General features: G+C 33.9%; 1 protein-coding gene across 2 annotated transcripts in view; it reads right to left on the bottom strand.

The window, feature by feature from the left end:
* LOC129225669 (2-amino-3-carboxymuconate-6-semialdehyde decarboxylase-like) overlaps positions 1–15,272 on the bottom strand; it is a 24,998-nt gene extending 9,726 nt beyond the window's left edge. Inside the window, exons 1-4 of one of the 2 annotated variants that reach the window (XM_054860147.1) lie at positions 15,077–15,272; positions 12,176–12,326; positions 11,049–11,098; positions 9,557–9,793 (exon numbers count right to left, since the gene is read on the bottom strand). In XM_054860147.1, the coding sequence (XP_054716122.1) occupies positions 9,557–9,793; positions 11,049–11,098; positions 12,176–12,326; positions 15,077–15,139 (501 nt within the window). In that variant the 5' untranslated portion in view covers positions 15,140–15,272. Of the gene's footprint in view, positions 1–9,556; positions 9,794–11,048; positions 11,099–12,175; positions 12,340–15,076 lie in introns of both variants that reach the window. The other variant, XM_054860155.1, reaches the window with a different exon arrangement.

Raw genomic sequence — 15,272 nt, 5'->3', positions numbered from 1 at the left:
AAAAAGCATAGTCGCAGTTCACAAAACAATTCCTCTTCCCTCATGCTAGAAATTTTACTTAGAAGTGTAATATTTTCCTTTTCGTTTTCTATAACCGACCTACAATATTGAACTTAAGACCAATGATAAATGTATCTCATCAAATTCTGTCTCATTTTCTTAAGAAACGCTTATTTTATTCAAAATATTGATTTAATATTTTGACTAAAACTTCATGTGGGTTTTGTCACCTCTTCTACAATGGTATACAGTAAAATCTTTTATGGAAAGTTCTGTCACACACTTGGTTCAAGTATGCATTAGTGCGAAAATTACTATGAGTTTCAATTGTCAATCCAAGAATTAAGATTAACGGATTGAAATTCATTTTGTTTTTATGATAGACTGTTCAAAAAACTGCACCGCAGTATAAATAAAATAAACAAACATTCAAGCAAAGTCATAGATATTCTAATGACATGAGATTTTCTATCACTGAAAAGGTCGCTTTCCAATCATTCTTCCAGGGGGCTTTTATAGATTTAACTCTTGAATACCATCTTGTGTATTCAGAGATTGTCAAGTAAAGAGCCAAGATAGCATGTTTTTACAAAACGTTTCTATGAAATTATATAATACATTGAGTTGCTAAAATGTATTTGTGGCCCAAGGAATCAATGAACACTTACTAGCTAAACATTGAGCTATAATATGAACATAAAGTTTGTGTAAAATGACATGGAGTTGACGCGTAAAAATTGCGCATTCTCAACACTGTACGGGCATCTCATACAAGATGCACCATCAAAACATGGTGTACACAATTTTGAATTATTTAACCCATATTAAGAGATTACTTTTTTGGAAAGGCAAACAATTATTCTCAATCAGTTTTTTCTGTTTTGAAAATGCAGGCAAATAATTTTCTAAGTTGAATTTACCCATTTTTTTTATTATTCTTAGTGAAAAATTTGGGGGTGCAACCGCCCCCTTTCGCCCCTCCTATTTGCCGCCCCTGGTTTGTAGGTAAAATAAATAAAATAAATGAATAAATAAAACTTAAAGTTGATGTAACAAACTTTTTGCGGTATCAAAATTTTTTGAAAAATAAAATTGAAAATTATTTGAAAATTTTACTGTGATCAGTTTATGAAATTGCAAGTTCGGCCATATTAACGCATGTAATAAGTAATTTATTAGAAATTATTACTTTTAAAAATCTTACTGAATTGTTATTCTATGATCCCAAAAGAAAAACAGTTAGTCAGTTTTTAATTGATGAAAAAATCTCTTATTCGATGTTGTTCCACAAAACATATTTGTATTTGCATCATTGGAATACATTTTCCGTTTGTTATTCACTGGCTTTCTACTAAGGAGTTATTTAATTAGCATCTATGCATACATCTTTAGTAAATTGTGAAGGTAGCATTAAACGTAACAAAAAACAGGCATGTGCATTTAACTATAAATTACGAGGTAAAAATTACCGCTATTTACTGCACTACAAGCAAAGAAACAAAAAAGGTGAATAAGAGGTTTTTTTTTTTTTTGTTTTTCGTTTCTATATTGCTTTTTTTTTTAACTCTTATTTTCTTTAAGCTAAAGATATTTACTATTTCTTGAAATAGAGTATTTTGCTAACATCGTATTAAAGAAAAAAAAATCATTACCTGCGTCGTAAAATATGATATGTATTGTTGTTAAAATTAACAACATGTTGTTAAAATAAAATTACAGAGATGCTTGATTTAATTCATTAGGTATACGTTCCATTAATCGGCATGTAAAAGATCCCTTAGGTCGTTTGACTGTGAATGCTCTTGACAAAATTAAATTCCTTTTGCAGTTTCGCATCGAAGAGAGCTCAGGTGTCTCCATCTGGTGGAAACTGGGCATCAAATTTTCCTGTGACATTCACATCCGCGCCTTAATGGTGGCATATGAATGACTGGATGCCATATCGTTGTTTCGCGCTTGTTCCGAAAAAGGCTAAAGCCTCTAACACAGCCCCATTAGAAAGAAAAAAATAATGATAAAAAACGGCAATACGCTTTTTCCGATATTTAAAATTTTTCCGACCAGCTTTCACCCTTTGAGGAATAGTGACTTCAACCCCATTTATTTCTTGCTTCTCTTTTTTTTTTCAGCTAACTGAAATCACTGTGTCAGTTGGATGAAGAAAGAAAAAGTAAATATATAAAAAAATGGTTGCATCAAAGGAAGCCTCCGTCCCTCAAAGAGTTAATAGTTTGTTCAAGTTTTTAATTGATGATTAGGAATGATAATTAGAAAACGGATAAGATTGGAAATATCATTCTATTTCGTATTATCAAAAGAATATTATAAATGTAAATAAATAAAAACTAATCCAAGCCTTTTAAATGAAACCTTGTTAATATTTTCGTTGAGAGAGTTGTGGGATTTTGCCTGAAATGTTGTTCAAATCGGACAGGGTTACGTTATGTAACATTCATATAGTTATACATTCGACTCCATAGATATAGATGTATTTATCCTCACATAAATAATGCCGATGATCGAGTAACCCGCGTGTTTCAACAATGAATTCGCACCACGGCATGATATGTAATTCGATAATATGTTTTGGTAATGTTTAACATGCAAGGAAAGGCTTTATTGTGACAAGGCTGAACTCGATCCGGTAACTTGAACAGTTTTACTGGTAAGACTGTGTCATATCAGAGGAATGAAGAAACGAAAACAATGAACGCTATCTACTGGAGTTTAGGATTAATCCACTGGTGTTAAGAGTTAAAATTTCAACTATCAAAATATCACGAAACAGGCAATTGCTTCGTTCAAATGAAGAAGAGCTGAAGCAATTTTCACCCGTTATACCTTGACGGAAGACTTCCTAGTTTTCAAATAAAATGGCATAAGTACAAATGTACATATTTTGTTGAAATATATTACAACGCTTTAATATTTTATTAAATTATCGAATGCATTTTCCAAGTAACTTCTAGAACACTTTTCGTTTTTCTTTTATTGTGCCCTTTTTATTAATAGAAAATATATCACTCATTTTCAAGAGGACAGAGGTTCACCCATATATGGAAACTTTGTATGTGATAACTTTCAGTTTAATGTTAATTTACAAACTGACAATAATTAATTTACCACTTAACATAAAATTTTTGTTAACTAATTTTAACTAATGACTTTATTAATTTCAATTATTTAATTAATTTTAGTTAATTATCATATTTTAATAATCAGTTTTAATTGGATTTATCTTATCTTGTGTAATTATCAGCTACTAATTCTACTTTAGCATGCCTCCTCTTTTGAAGTTCGTGCAACCTTGCCCCCCCCCCCCCTTAACAAAGTTCTAGCTACGTGCCTGATCAACATATAGTTCTGTGACAAACAAACGCGACATTTTTATACTTTATTTAATATCTTTATTTAATATAATTTATATATTTTATTTACGTGGAACCGTAACGTGGGCAAGCCAATTGGCGAGAAATTCATCATTCATTATTTGTAAATATACAGGGGAACCAAAATACCTTTTAATTTTCTACTACGGGCAAAGCCGTGCGGGTGCCACTAGTCATAAATACAAGCGCCTGACCGAGAGATAAGAAAATAGCCAAATATATTTTTTCTACTCCCATTTACTACTCTGCTTCTGTATGTACATTTAAATTATGATTTTTGTATATATTTATCCAAGAGCATTCTTCATCACACTTTTTTTTTTTTTTTTTGCCTGTTTCACGTATCATCTAGTTACTCACGCAGAACTATTAATGCGAATTCCGTAGCATAATATTCCACATAATGCGAAATGCGAATTCCATCAAGTTTAGCAAAAGCTAAACCACCAACGCTGTTTGATACCAACAATGTAACTACTAGATGTCAAGACTCGAATTTAAATACGAATTTTTTTTCCCCGAAGTTTTTTTTCCCCAGGTTTTTCCCAAGAAAAAAATTTTTCCCCAAAGAATTCCCCACAAAACCCATTTCCTCCCCAAAATTTCCCCAGAGAGCACCAGATTTCCCCCAAAATGGGGAAATTTTCCCCCAATCTGGCAACACTGCGGGGGGGGGGGGGGCACCAATTCTGTAGGTAAAGTTTGAGTTGGACTCATTGCATATCGCACTGTGGCAGGATCTGACTATTAAATCTAGAAAAAAAAAACTTCCTTTGAAAATTTAACCTCCTTTTGCAAATCCCAAAAACACTCCAAGTTTAGAGCATATTTACACTATTAAAAATTATATTATATACCTAGCCGCCTGCGGCGACCCAGCTGGTCCGCCTTTTTACGCAATTCGCTTTTTTGCGCCAGGGTTGCCGCCTTCGGCGGCTGCTTAGACAATTTAGCGACGGTATTAATCAATGTTTTTCTCTATATAACAATATTATCATTCGCCTTTTTACGCCAATGTTGACTTCTTCGACGGCTGTTTAAAAAAAATTGTCGATGGTATTAATCAATCTTTTTCTCTATACATCAATATTAACATTCGCCTTTTTACGCGAAGGTTGCCGCTATCGGCGGCTGCTTAAAAATTTTTTGTGTTGAATAAAGTATTTTCTAGATCTATCTCTCGTTATGTCCTTTGGAATATTTTTCAGGGAAGGGGAGGGGAGGCACAAAAGGCATACTCTTCATGCAAATTTTGGTCGGAAAATAACAAAAAGCATTTCCACTTTTATGTGAAAGCATTGTTTTTTCAAAGTCATGGTGTGTGTGTGTGTGTGGGGGGGGGGGGGCTATTGATCCCCCGTTGAAGTTCCTCTATTTCTTACTGTCCATCTACTGTATCCACCTCTATATTTGTCCACCTTTCTTTCTCTCTATCTATCTATCTATACGATCCAAGCATATCTACCTCTGATAGTAATTAACAATCCTTTATATGTAAAAAAAAAACATTTTTTGCCCCCTTAATATCATCTCTCTATCTACCAAACATAATCACCAATCCCTACAAAAATCATGCAAAAAAACCGCGGGCTTTATTTATTTACTTAAAATTACACGTAAAAAAAGGCTTTATGTTCCCTGTAGTGTCCAAAAAGCAGCGCTTGCAAAAGTGAAAAAAAATCACCGCTTTTATTGAATTAAAATGCGCAAAAATATTTGACCAAAAATAAATATAGCAAACAGTCCAGAAAAAAAAAGTTGGGAAAATAAAGATCTAAGAAATCTCTGAACGTTAAAAAAAAAAAAAAAAAGTGAAGAGAAAGCAAACGATTTCAGTTAGGTCACGTGATGAGGAAGTGCGGAACTCAGCCGGCAATGCTTACAGGTCGCGTCGTGTTCTGCATTTAAAAAATTGTAAAAAAAAAACTTTTGCGTATTTTTAAAAACTTTTTTCTTCTGAAGGGGGCGGAATGTTTTTACTATTACCAACTAAAATTTTCTAATTGAGGGCTCAATACTTTTTGCAGGATGGGTTTCGAAAAAAACTAAACCCGGAAAAAAATGCAAAATAAAGGTTTTTTCAAAAATTTATTAAAAAATACAAAAATTGCTCTATCTTCAAAATTTTTTCCTTCATCCTATTTAAAATTAAATTTTCTACACTATAGTACAAAAAATATTTGTGTGGTGCGATTGGTTCGGGGACTGTGAGATAAAAAGTACTAAAAAGTGCAAAAAAAAAACGCATAAAACATTAAATAACTTTTTTTCTAATTAAAATATCAAAAATCGAAGCCCGAGGTGCACATCTTCAGCAAAAACTGCACCAGTATACCAAATTTCATCTTTCTAGGCCTTACCGTTTTCCCGGGAAGCGCGCCACACACACACACACACACACACACACAAACATCTTATTTTATTATATGTACTAGCCGCCTGCGGCGACCAGCTGGTCCGCCTTTTTACGCCAGGGGTGCCGCCTTCGGCGGCTGCTTAAACAATTTAGCGACGACATTAATCAATGTTTTTCTCTATAAATCAGTATTATCATTCGTTTTTTTACGCCAATGTTGCCGCCTTCGGCGGCTGCTTAAATAAATTTCGTGGCGGTGTCAGTCAATCTATATCTATCTATATCATTAATAATTTGAATAAAATATTTTCTAGATCTGTCTCCAGTTTCGTCGTTTGGAATATTTTTAAAAGAGGGGGAGGGGAGACACAAACGACGTACTCTTCATGCAAATTTTGTCGAAAAATAACAAAAAGCACTTCCACTTTTATGTGAAAGCATTATTTTTTCAAAGTCATGGTGTATGTGGGGGAGGGAGGGGGGGCATTGACATTTAATGTGCAAGCAGCCACCTACGGTGGCTGTTTGGCTAACTTGTCATTTACCTTTTTACTTCAAGTTTGCCGCCTTCGGCGGTTGTTTAAATAAATTTGGCAGCGTATTAATCAATCCATCTCTATCTTTTTTTTGTGCCATTCACATTTTTGCGCCAAGATTGCCGCCTTCGGCGGCTATCTACCTTTACAATCTATCTCTACATTTTCTTATCCATCTCTATTTATTTTGACCTCCTCACCCATTTCCTAATAAAAACAAAGAACACTCAAAAAACCGCTTTTTTTTTATTTAAGTAGAGCAAAAAAAAAAAAAAAAAAAAAGCTCAAATTCCCCCTTAGTGTGCAAAAAGAGCGTTTGACAAAGATAAAAAAATCTCGCTGTTTTTATGGAATTAATGCGCACAACTATGAAATGTAACGTAATATAGATACAGCGAAAGGTCCAGCTTGGGGGGGGGGGGGGGGATGGAAAAAGAAATAAATGCAATCCCTAAATGAAACAAAAAAAAAAAAAAAAAAAGGAATGAAAAAAAGCAAGCGCTGCCGAAAAAACACGTGGTCATCACGTCAGAAAATGTAGAAGTAAGCTGTATAGTAAAAAAAAAAGATTAACATTGCTTACGATTAAGATTCCATCGTAAATATCGAATCGAAACCCAAGTGGTGACGTCACAGGCATAAAAGATTGAAGAACGCTTTTTTCGACTGATGCGTGAAAGGACATGATGTGTTCAGCATTAAAAAAATTGTAAAAAAAAAACTATTGCGTATTTTTAAGAACTTTTTTCTTCTGAAGAGGGCGAAATGTTTTTACTATTACCAACTTAAATTTCAGAAATGAGGCTTTGATACTTCTCGCAGGATGATATTAGAAAAAAATAAAACCCAGAAAAACATGCAAATTAAAGGTTTTTTCCAAAATTCATAAAAAATACAAAAATTGCTCTATCTTCAAAATTTTTTTGTTCATCATATTTAAAATTAAATTTCCGACACTATAGTACCAAAAATATTTATCTGGCGTGATTGGTTCGGGGTCTGTGAGGTTAAAAGTACTAAAAAGTGCTAAAAATCACATAAAACATTAAATAACTTTTTTTCTAATTAAAATATCAAAAATCGAAGCCCGAGGTGCACAACTTCAGCAAAAACTACACCTGTATACCAAATTTCATCTTTCTAGGCCTTACCGTTTTCCCGGGATGCGCGCCACACACACACACACACACACACACACACACACACACACACACACAAACATCTTATTTTATTATATGTATAGAAGATAGATTTATTAATTATTATTATTCTTCCTTTCATTATTTTTTTTTTTTTTTGTTAGCTTTCCAAAAGTGTTTTTAATGCTTTGATGACAAACTAGCATTTTACTAACTAAACAGCAGCATAAAGCTTATGCTGCTCTTTATTCTCCAAACTTGTTTTTCATTTGTTGTTCCACTTGAGATAGCTTTTTGTACCCTATTCAATGAAAATAGGTGTCAGTAGAAAAGTTCAAATTCTTTTCTTTCACTTGCAATATGTTGTGGCAACACAGGAATTGTGCTAAAAAGAGCAGAACCGGATCTATACATTTTGGGCCTAAAACAAAATATGTAGGGCCCCTCTCTAGTGGCCAGCAGTGTCTATTTGTAAAGTGAATAAGTCTTAGTGCTAATTTTTTTCTTTTTTTTCTTCAATTTTTAGGGCCGTTAGCTCCTTTAAGGACGCGAGCCCCTCGCACTGCGGATACGCAGATCTGGACCTGCTAATGAGTAAAGTTACATGTTTCTGATTAAAGGATTAAGAGATAGGACAGTTTAATTTTGCCTTTATGAACTGGGAGAGTCGCCCTTATTGCTCTTTGTGCTATAAGTTGTACAAAAAAGGCTTGAAAAAGAAAGTTAGTTGAACTTGAGATTAATAAAAAGTATGAAATATTATATTAAAATTAATTGAAAATGGAGAAAGCAAGAGAAAATTAGCCGGCACATATGGAATTTCGAAAACTACAGTGTCTAATATAGTTAAAAACAGGGAAAAAATAACAAAATTATTTGAATAGTATTTTAATTATTGTTTCACTTTCAATCATGTTAAACAATGAAAGTGAGTTGAACAGAAATAATAAGGGTGAATTACTCAAAAAATGAAAACATGATGAGAGAAATGACAAAAAATAAAAAGAATCATTACCGCCCTTTATAAGTTGATCACCTGTCTAAGTTGACCACCATAGTACTGCACCGCGAGTGGTCAACTTACACAGGTTTCACTGTATATGTATAGAAGATAGAAGATAGTTTTGATATTTGCGGCTTAAAACAACGAGAAAAGCTTGAAAAAATATTATATTATAAATGGATAATTATTGTATGCTATATCACTTCTACTTTTTATAATGTAAATATATTGCAAATTATATTGTAATAAAAGGTACTGCCAAATTTAGCACGTGGCTGTGTTAACACAAAATATCAAAATATCTTCACTATAGAAAATGCGAGGGGGGGGGGGACGACACCAAATAAATTTCGTGCCCAGTGTCTTCAAAAATCATAGTCGGACCCTGAACCTCTATCAATCAACCAAACATATCTATCAAAAACGTTTTCCCAACGGTGTATATGAGATATTGCCAAATAAAAGTGTATTTTTATTTAATTGTATGATATGAGGTTTTAAAATATATAGTCAGAAGTATGCATTTCATGTACTGCATTTGATGTCGGAGTTCGGAGATACTTCTAAGAAGCCTTTCTACATCTCTCTATTGATTCACCTCATAACAAATTCTTTTGACTTTTCGTTTCTGGTGTTGTCAATCGTGCAGAGTATCAGAGCAATTGAATCACTAGTCAAGTGATCATAACGAAAGATTCTTTTAATCGAATTAATGTATTTTTACCCATCATAGAGTTTGGCTTTGACAACTTTTGAAGTTCGACAACGATAGATGAAACGATTCTATTCGTTTAAGTAGGTTTGCTAAAACCAGTTTGCTTTACTAATACTGTACATCGATAGGTATTAGTCGTATGCCCCAATAAAAGATTTCCTCATCTTTATTTCCAAGCAGAAATGAACTCTCCCTACGTTAGATTTCTTGCTATTAGAGCCAAACTACAATTCTCTGCTTAGATTATTTTAAGCACAAAAAATAAACGGCATCTTAATGTGTATTCTATTAAACAAGCCTCTGACCTCTGATTGTAGCTTTAACCCGCATCATTTTGTCTATTGATATTTTTTAGTTCATTATTAAATTATTTACACTTTGAGAATGACAGCAGAATTCGTCATATTTCTAGACTCACTTTGTAAAATGGATCAAGTGCACGTTCATCTAAGTTCCAATCGTTAATATGGGAGCCAATCATAACGGCAGACATGCCTAGATCTACCACACTACGTTTAAGTTCCTCGGCAGCTAGTTCAGGATTCTGTAGAGGTACAGTAGCACATCCAACAAACCTCTTAGAATGTTTTCCAGAAACAGATGCAATGTGGTCATTTAGAATGCGACAAAGATCCAAAGTATCTTCAGGCTTTGCCTGCAAATAATGAATGGGTTTAAATTACAGTAAACATAAACCTATATACAGGGGTGCCTCGATGTTAGGTCACTGCGAACTCCAAAAAAGTCTCTTATTCGGCAAGTTTTGTCCGACGATTCGGCAAATTGGAAGATACTAAGTTGGGGCAAACCTAACCTGGCAGCGACAGCGTTGTGATGGTGTGATTTGATCTGGGTTGCCTTTACAATGTTACCAGGTTAGGATTTCACCGACTATAGTGCAGAATTAAGCATGAGGGGGGCGGGGGGCTCATGCTATTCGGTGAAATTTGATGTTTCATCCGAAAAATTGAGCATTTTCTCCTAGCCAAAAATTTAGGTTAGAAGCGCCTCTGAATATATACAGGGTAGGGTATTTCAGAACTCTTAATTCTGTTACGGACCTCGTCAGGTTTCCCCAATCGGGTCCCACCTTTTTTAATGCTGGCTCTAGTTCGGAGAATATTGGTATTTTCACTCACTGGCCAATAAATTAGAAACCTTTGAGAGAAATTTCTTGCCTTACTCGCACTGTTCAAGGGTCTGGAGGGAGCATCAGTCTGACTTCCAACCCCTTCCCTGGACACCGCATAGCTTGGATCTTAACCCCATAGAAAATGTGTGAGATATGGTGGAAAGACGCATCCAACAGATACATGGGCGACCATATGGGAGGGGGGGGGGGCAAGTGGGGGCTCAAGCCCTCCCCCCCCTTAGAAATCAAAACTTCCTTGATTTTAGTAGTTTTTCTTTGAAAAAATGTAAGAACATTGCTTTTCCAGTCATTAATGAATAATACATTGAAAATGTCAAATTTTAATAACTCTAATGTGTACTGAAATCGCCTTCCATGAGGAACATATCCTGCTAAACCTTGGGGAAAATATCTGAGCCCTTCCCCTTAAAATTTTGTACATGGACGCCGATGCGATAGAACTCTCTTCCATTTTATTTACAAGATCTAAAAAGCTGCATATTATTCTCTGGATAATATGCTGCATGATATTCTCTGGATATAAATGCACTCCAGAAGCTTGTAAACTCGATGCTCAAACGAATCAGAGCAGTTGTCCGTGCAAAAGGTGGTCCAATAAAATATTGATCCTGGGTTTCTAATTCATTGGCCAGTGAGTGAATTATAGTTAATGTCTTGGATAATTTAGGTTGTTTTCTTGTTTCAATTTAAAACTATTAATAGCTGAATTAAAGATGAAGAGTTATCAAGATGATTTGTAAATTTACACAATACTTACCCAATAATTGAACATGACGGGAACCGTTGATAAAAGTTGTACATGAACACCTAAGAAAAAGATCACGATTACAAAGGAAAAGAAAAATTAAGAAACATCTTAAAATCGAAATTCGCCTTGAATTTTCTGGAACGAATCTTCGTTCTTATATTCTTAAAAAAAAAAAAAAAAAAAAAAAACACTGGCTTTTGATCTTATTTATCACGGCCTCGGCTTGCCATTGTATTTCCCACGGCCCTTATTTTTTAAGCAATCATTTCAGAACAAAACAAAGTCTTAAATACTTAAAAGAAAATTATCAGTTACTATGAAAATAATATTTAACTCATCCGTGCTATTTAGGACAAAGCGTGCTTCAGAAAATTCAAAATATCAAGAATTGTTTCAACGAACGAAAAAAAAAAAAAAAAGAAAAAAAAAAGAGAGAAATGAAATTGCAATATTATTGTTTCGAAATTTCTACAAAACAACCTCAATGAAAAATTTCAAATAATATTTAAATTAAAAAAAGAACTAGATCGAGGGTGTTCTTAGCCAACTTTTTCCGAGTTACAGCCTGCGGACCAAAGATTATTCACTATTGTTTTAATTTTATCAATGAATAATGAATTTATAATTATTAAAATATGTAACTCTGTTTGGATATTTACAAAACAAAACGAAAAAGAAGCAACTCAATGTAATTATTCATCTACCGACAAAGAGTTAATAGAAAAGATAAGCAAAAAAAAAAAAAAAAACCACACTGGTAAAAGCTCATTTTTTCGTCTGTTGCTTTGAAAAATTCGTAATAAATGAAAATATACTGCTGGCAGAAACGAGAGCAATAATCGGCTAAATATGAAATAGCGACATAAAAAAAAAACAATAAATCGGCTGCCCGGTTATCATATCCAGAGACTGCAGTTTCGTTCCTGTTATGGTCTCATCAGTCTGGAACAGTCGATAAACAAGCTGGATGCTACTGCCATTTACGCTGAGAGTACCAACAAACTGGTAGCTAAAATAAATTTTGCACACGAGTGGCATGTAGTCCTGCCTTATGGCCCTATGAGCGGTAACTTACTGCTAAATGGGATAGCGATTAAAAATTCTATTGGTATAAATAATTATATATTCTATATTACCTGTTCTATTCATATCTTGTATTCTGTCTTCTGGACACCAACAATTGCTTTCAATGGCCCGGAAAAATCTTCCGTCGTCTTTGTATAGACTTGCTTTCTTGGGGTCATTTTGGTGTGGCTCTACCCTAAGCCACCCTCCGTAACCATAACGCTAGAATTCGAAACTGATTTCGTTAATTGTAGGAACTTTGTTATATAGAGTCCCGTAAACTCGGCATAACGTGAAATATACGTAACTATACGTGGCGGAGTTATTTGTATTCGGCTAGGTAAAAGATTGCCGAGTTTTCAAGACTCTATTGTACCCTAAGTAAAAGAAAAAATTACACCGTGAAATCGCACAAATTTTCAGATAGCTGCATACACGTGTTTCGGGTTTCAAGGAACTCCTTCAGCTGAACTCTTTTGCATTGAAAAAGAGGTTCCTTGTGTCCCCGAAACACAGGCATGCAGTTCTCTGCACATTTGTTCTACTTCACGTTGATACATTTTCTTATGCCATTCTACACAAAATAGTTCTTTATTTCTCTTTCTATTGTACCCTGTTTCACAAGAAGGGATAGCGTAAGTGAAAAATGAATTGAAAAGTACTTGAAAAAAGTAAAAGGCACTCCGGGAGTGCCGATAGAAGTGAAAACTTGAACAATTACGTGTGTATTTTTTGAATCGTCATATTTTATAGTGCAAGAAATACTTTTAAAAGAAGTGTTTTTTTATTCATTAAAATAAACTATTACTGCAAAAATTATATTACAATTTTCATGTAATGCGCTATTGTACAGTGGTGAATCCAGGATATTGTTCTGGGGGCGGCTGAGGTATTACAATTTTATGTTTCCTTGACATTACCAAAATTATTGACGCAAACAAACGCGTTTCTTTTTAAACCTATATTTTCATCATCTGTTTATCTAAGGGTGTTATTGGCTAATGAATTTTTCTGAGTCACACTTGTAATCATCTAAAATTTAGTATTCAAAGGTGGAATTTTAAAATATAAATGTCAGTGTATATCAAAATGGAAAAAACAATTCGTGCATTTCAGACACAATTGGGTCGTTTCCAATTTTTTTTTCTGAAAGAGAATGCTTAAAAACATAGGATCTGACCATTTTCTGATAAATTTGTTTACGTTTGATATTTTAAAAAAATTATTTAAATCGGAGCGCTTTCATTGTTTACGGCTTCTGCCGATGACATCACAAATGATGAAATGCCATTCAGTGTTGCAATTCACATTGCAAAATATTTAATTCGCGTCTTTACTCACGTGAATTGGCAACGATATGGTTGATAGCAAGTTTAGAACGCAATATTTAATTCGCTGCTTGATTATCATAACGTGGAAACGTAGTAGAAAGATGCGGCAAAGTAAATCTAAATTCGTAGAAGAGTTTTGCGTGGGGGGGGGGGGGGTGTAAAAAGACGCGTTTCATAACAAATGTAACATACGTAATAAATAAGTTATGTTAGAGAAATCTAGAAAGTACCCACCCCCATTTTCAAAACAAAACTGATAAATTTAGGTGGAAGGGGAGGGGGAATTATTGAGATTTTTTGAAAGTTGTTTTTAGTATTAGGTTATTTCTAAGTGTTGCGACAATTTTTAAACAACGTGTTTTCCACATGGCGTGAAGTTTGAGGTTGTGCATTTTTAGTGTATGTTCCGAATTTGTTCGTTCCAAATAAGTTCTTTTTGTAACACATATGAACAAAAAGAGAAAAAAAAAAAAAAAAGCGCCCTAGCATTAAAATGGGCCAAGACAAAGTGGAAGGAAGAAATCCTTGGAACTGGCTATTTTTTTTTTTTACATGATGTTTTAATTTTTTTTTAATGTGTATTATTGTTTGCTTAATTTTGTTTTATTTAGGAAAGAAAACCTGCAAATGGAGGGGGAAACTAAAATTCTAAAATTGTTCTGACAAGCAGAGCTGAAAATGTTTGGTGTGTATGGTGGTGGTGGTGGTGGTGGTGGTGGTGGTGGTGGTGTGTGTGTGTGTGTGTGTGTGTGTGTGTGTGTGTGTGTGTGTGTGTGTGTGTGTGTGTGTGTGTGTGTGTGTGTGTGTGTGTGTGTTTTTTTGAGGGAGTGGCAAATAAAGAAGATCGGCAAAAGTTACGAGGATATACTGAATTACAGAATAATCTTACTTTCTGTTAAAAGAGATGGGAGGGGGGTATAATCGATGGAATATTTACTTTCGATTTTTCACGATAAATTTACACTAGGACAAGTTCCAGTTAATTTTGAAAAAAATTTTAATTTTTAATCATTTTATCATTTAGTATGATAAATTCTTTTTGTTTATTTAAAAGCAAAAATTTGGAACATTAGTTAGGGTTTATACTCAATGTATTTTATAGGAAAAAAAAAGGATCAAAATGCATGCAAAATGCATAATGACAATATGTTTGTAAAACCCTTCATTACTTGCAAAAGGCTGAGTGCTATTGCATGGATTTTTGGCGATGTCAAAATGCGTGTAGACAACCTTGATTTCTCGTTCTTATTGAATGTAATCTATGTATAATGAAAGTTTAAAGTGATGCTGAGGCATAGGGCAGAAATTTTACTAAAGAATTAAATTTAAGTACTAAAATATGATTAATGCATGTCACTATGGGGGTTGGGGGGTTCGTTTTCTTTTTATCGGCAAAGTTTTTGAACGCAATGTGAATAGATAATATTGTCGACGGTTAGAGGGCGGGGAGTCATGACCCTCCCCTCCCCTTGTAGCTGTCACTGGAGTGAACATCATTTAATTATTCTAACTTCAAGAGTAAAGAAACTACATAATATTCCCTTATTCTATCACTTGTTTTCCCGCACTTTTTCTGAGAATATTTATTGCTAGAAAAAATAAATAAATAAATAAAAATAAAAACGAATAAAAATATAATACCTGTTTTAAATCAGGCCATTCCGGTGGTAAAATATGAGTGTGTATATCAAATTTGAAGACCATTATCAATGACAATGTCCAACCTGCAGATAAATTGCAATGATGAATGCTGTCTTCTCTTTGAAGCCTGTCGCTATCTGGAAAATTATCAAAAAATTATGCAGAAAGAGCAAAAATATGACAGTGGTTGTGAACA

This window comes from Uloborus diversus, chromosome 1, assembly GCF_026930045.1.
Source record: "Uloborus diversus isolate 005 chromosome 1, Udiv.v.3.1, whole genome shotgun sequence".
NCBI classification, from domain to species: domain Eukaryota; kingdom Metazoa; phylum Arthropoda; class Arachnida; order Araneae; family Uloboridae; genus Uloborus; species Uloborus diversus.
Note: the sequence above shows the minus strand (reverse complement) of the source record. Positions and strands in the feature narration are given on the sequence as shown.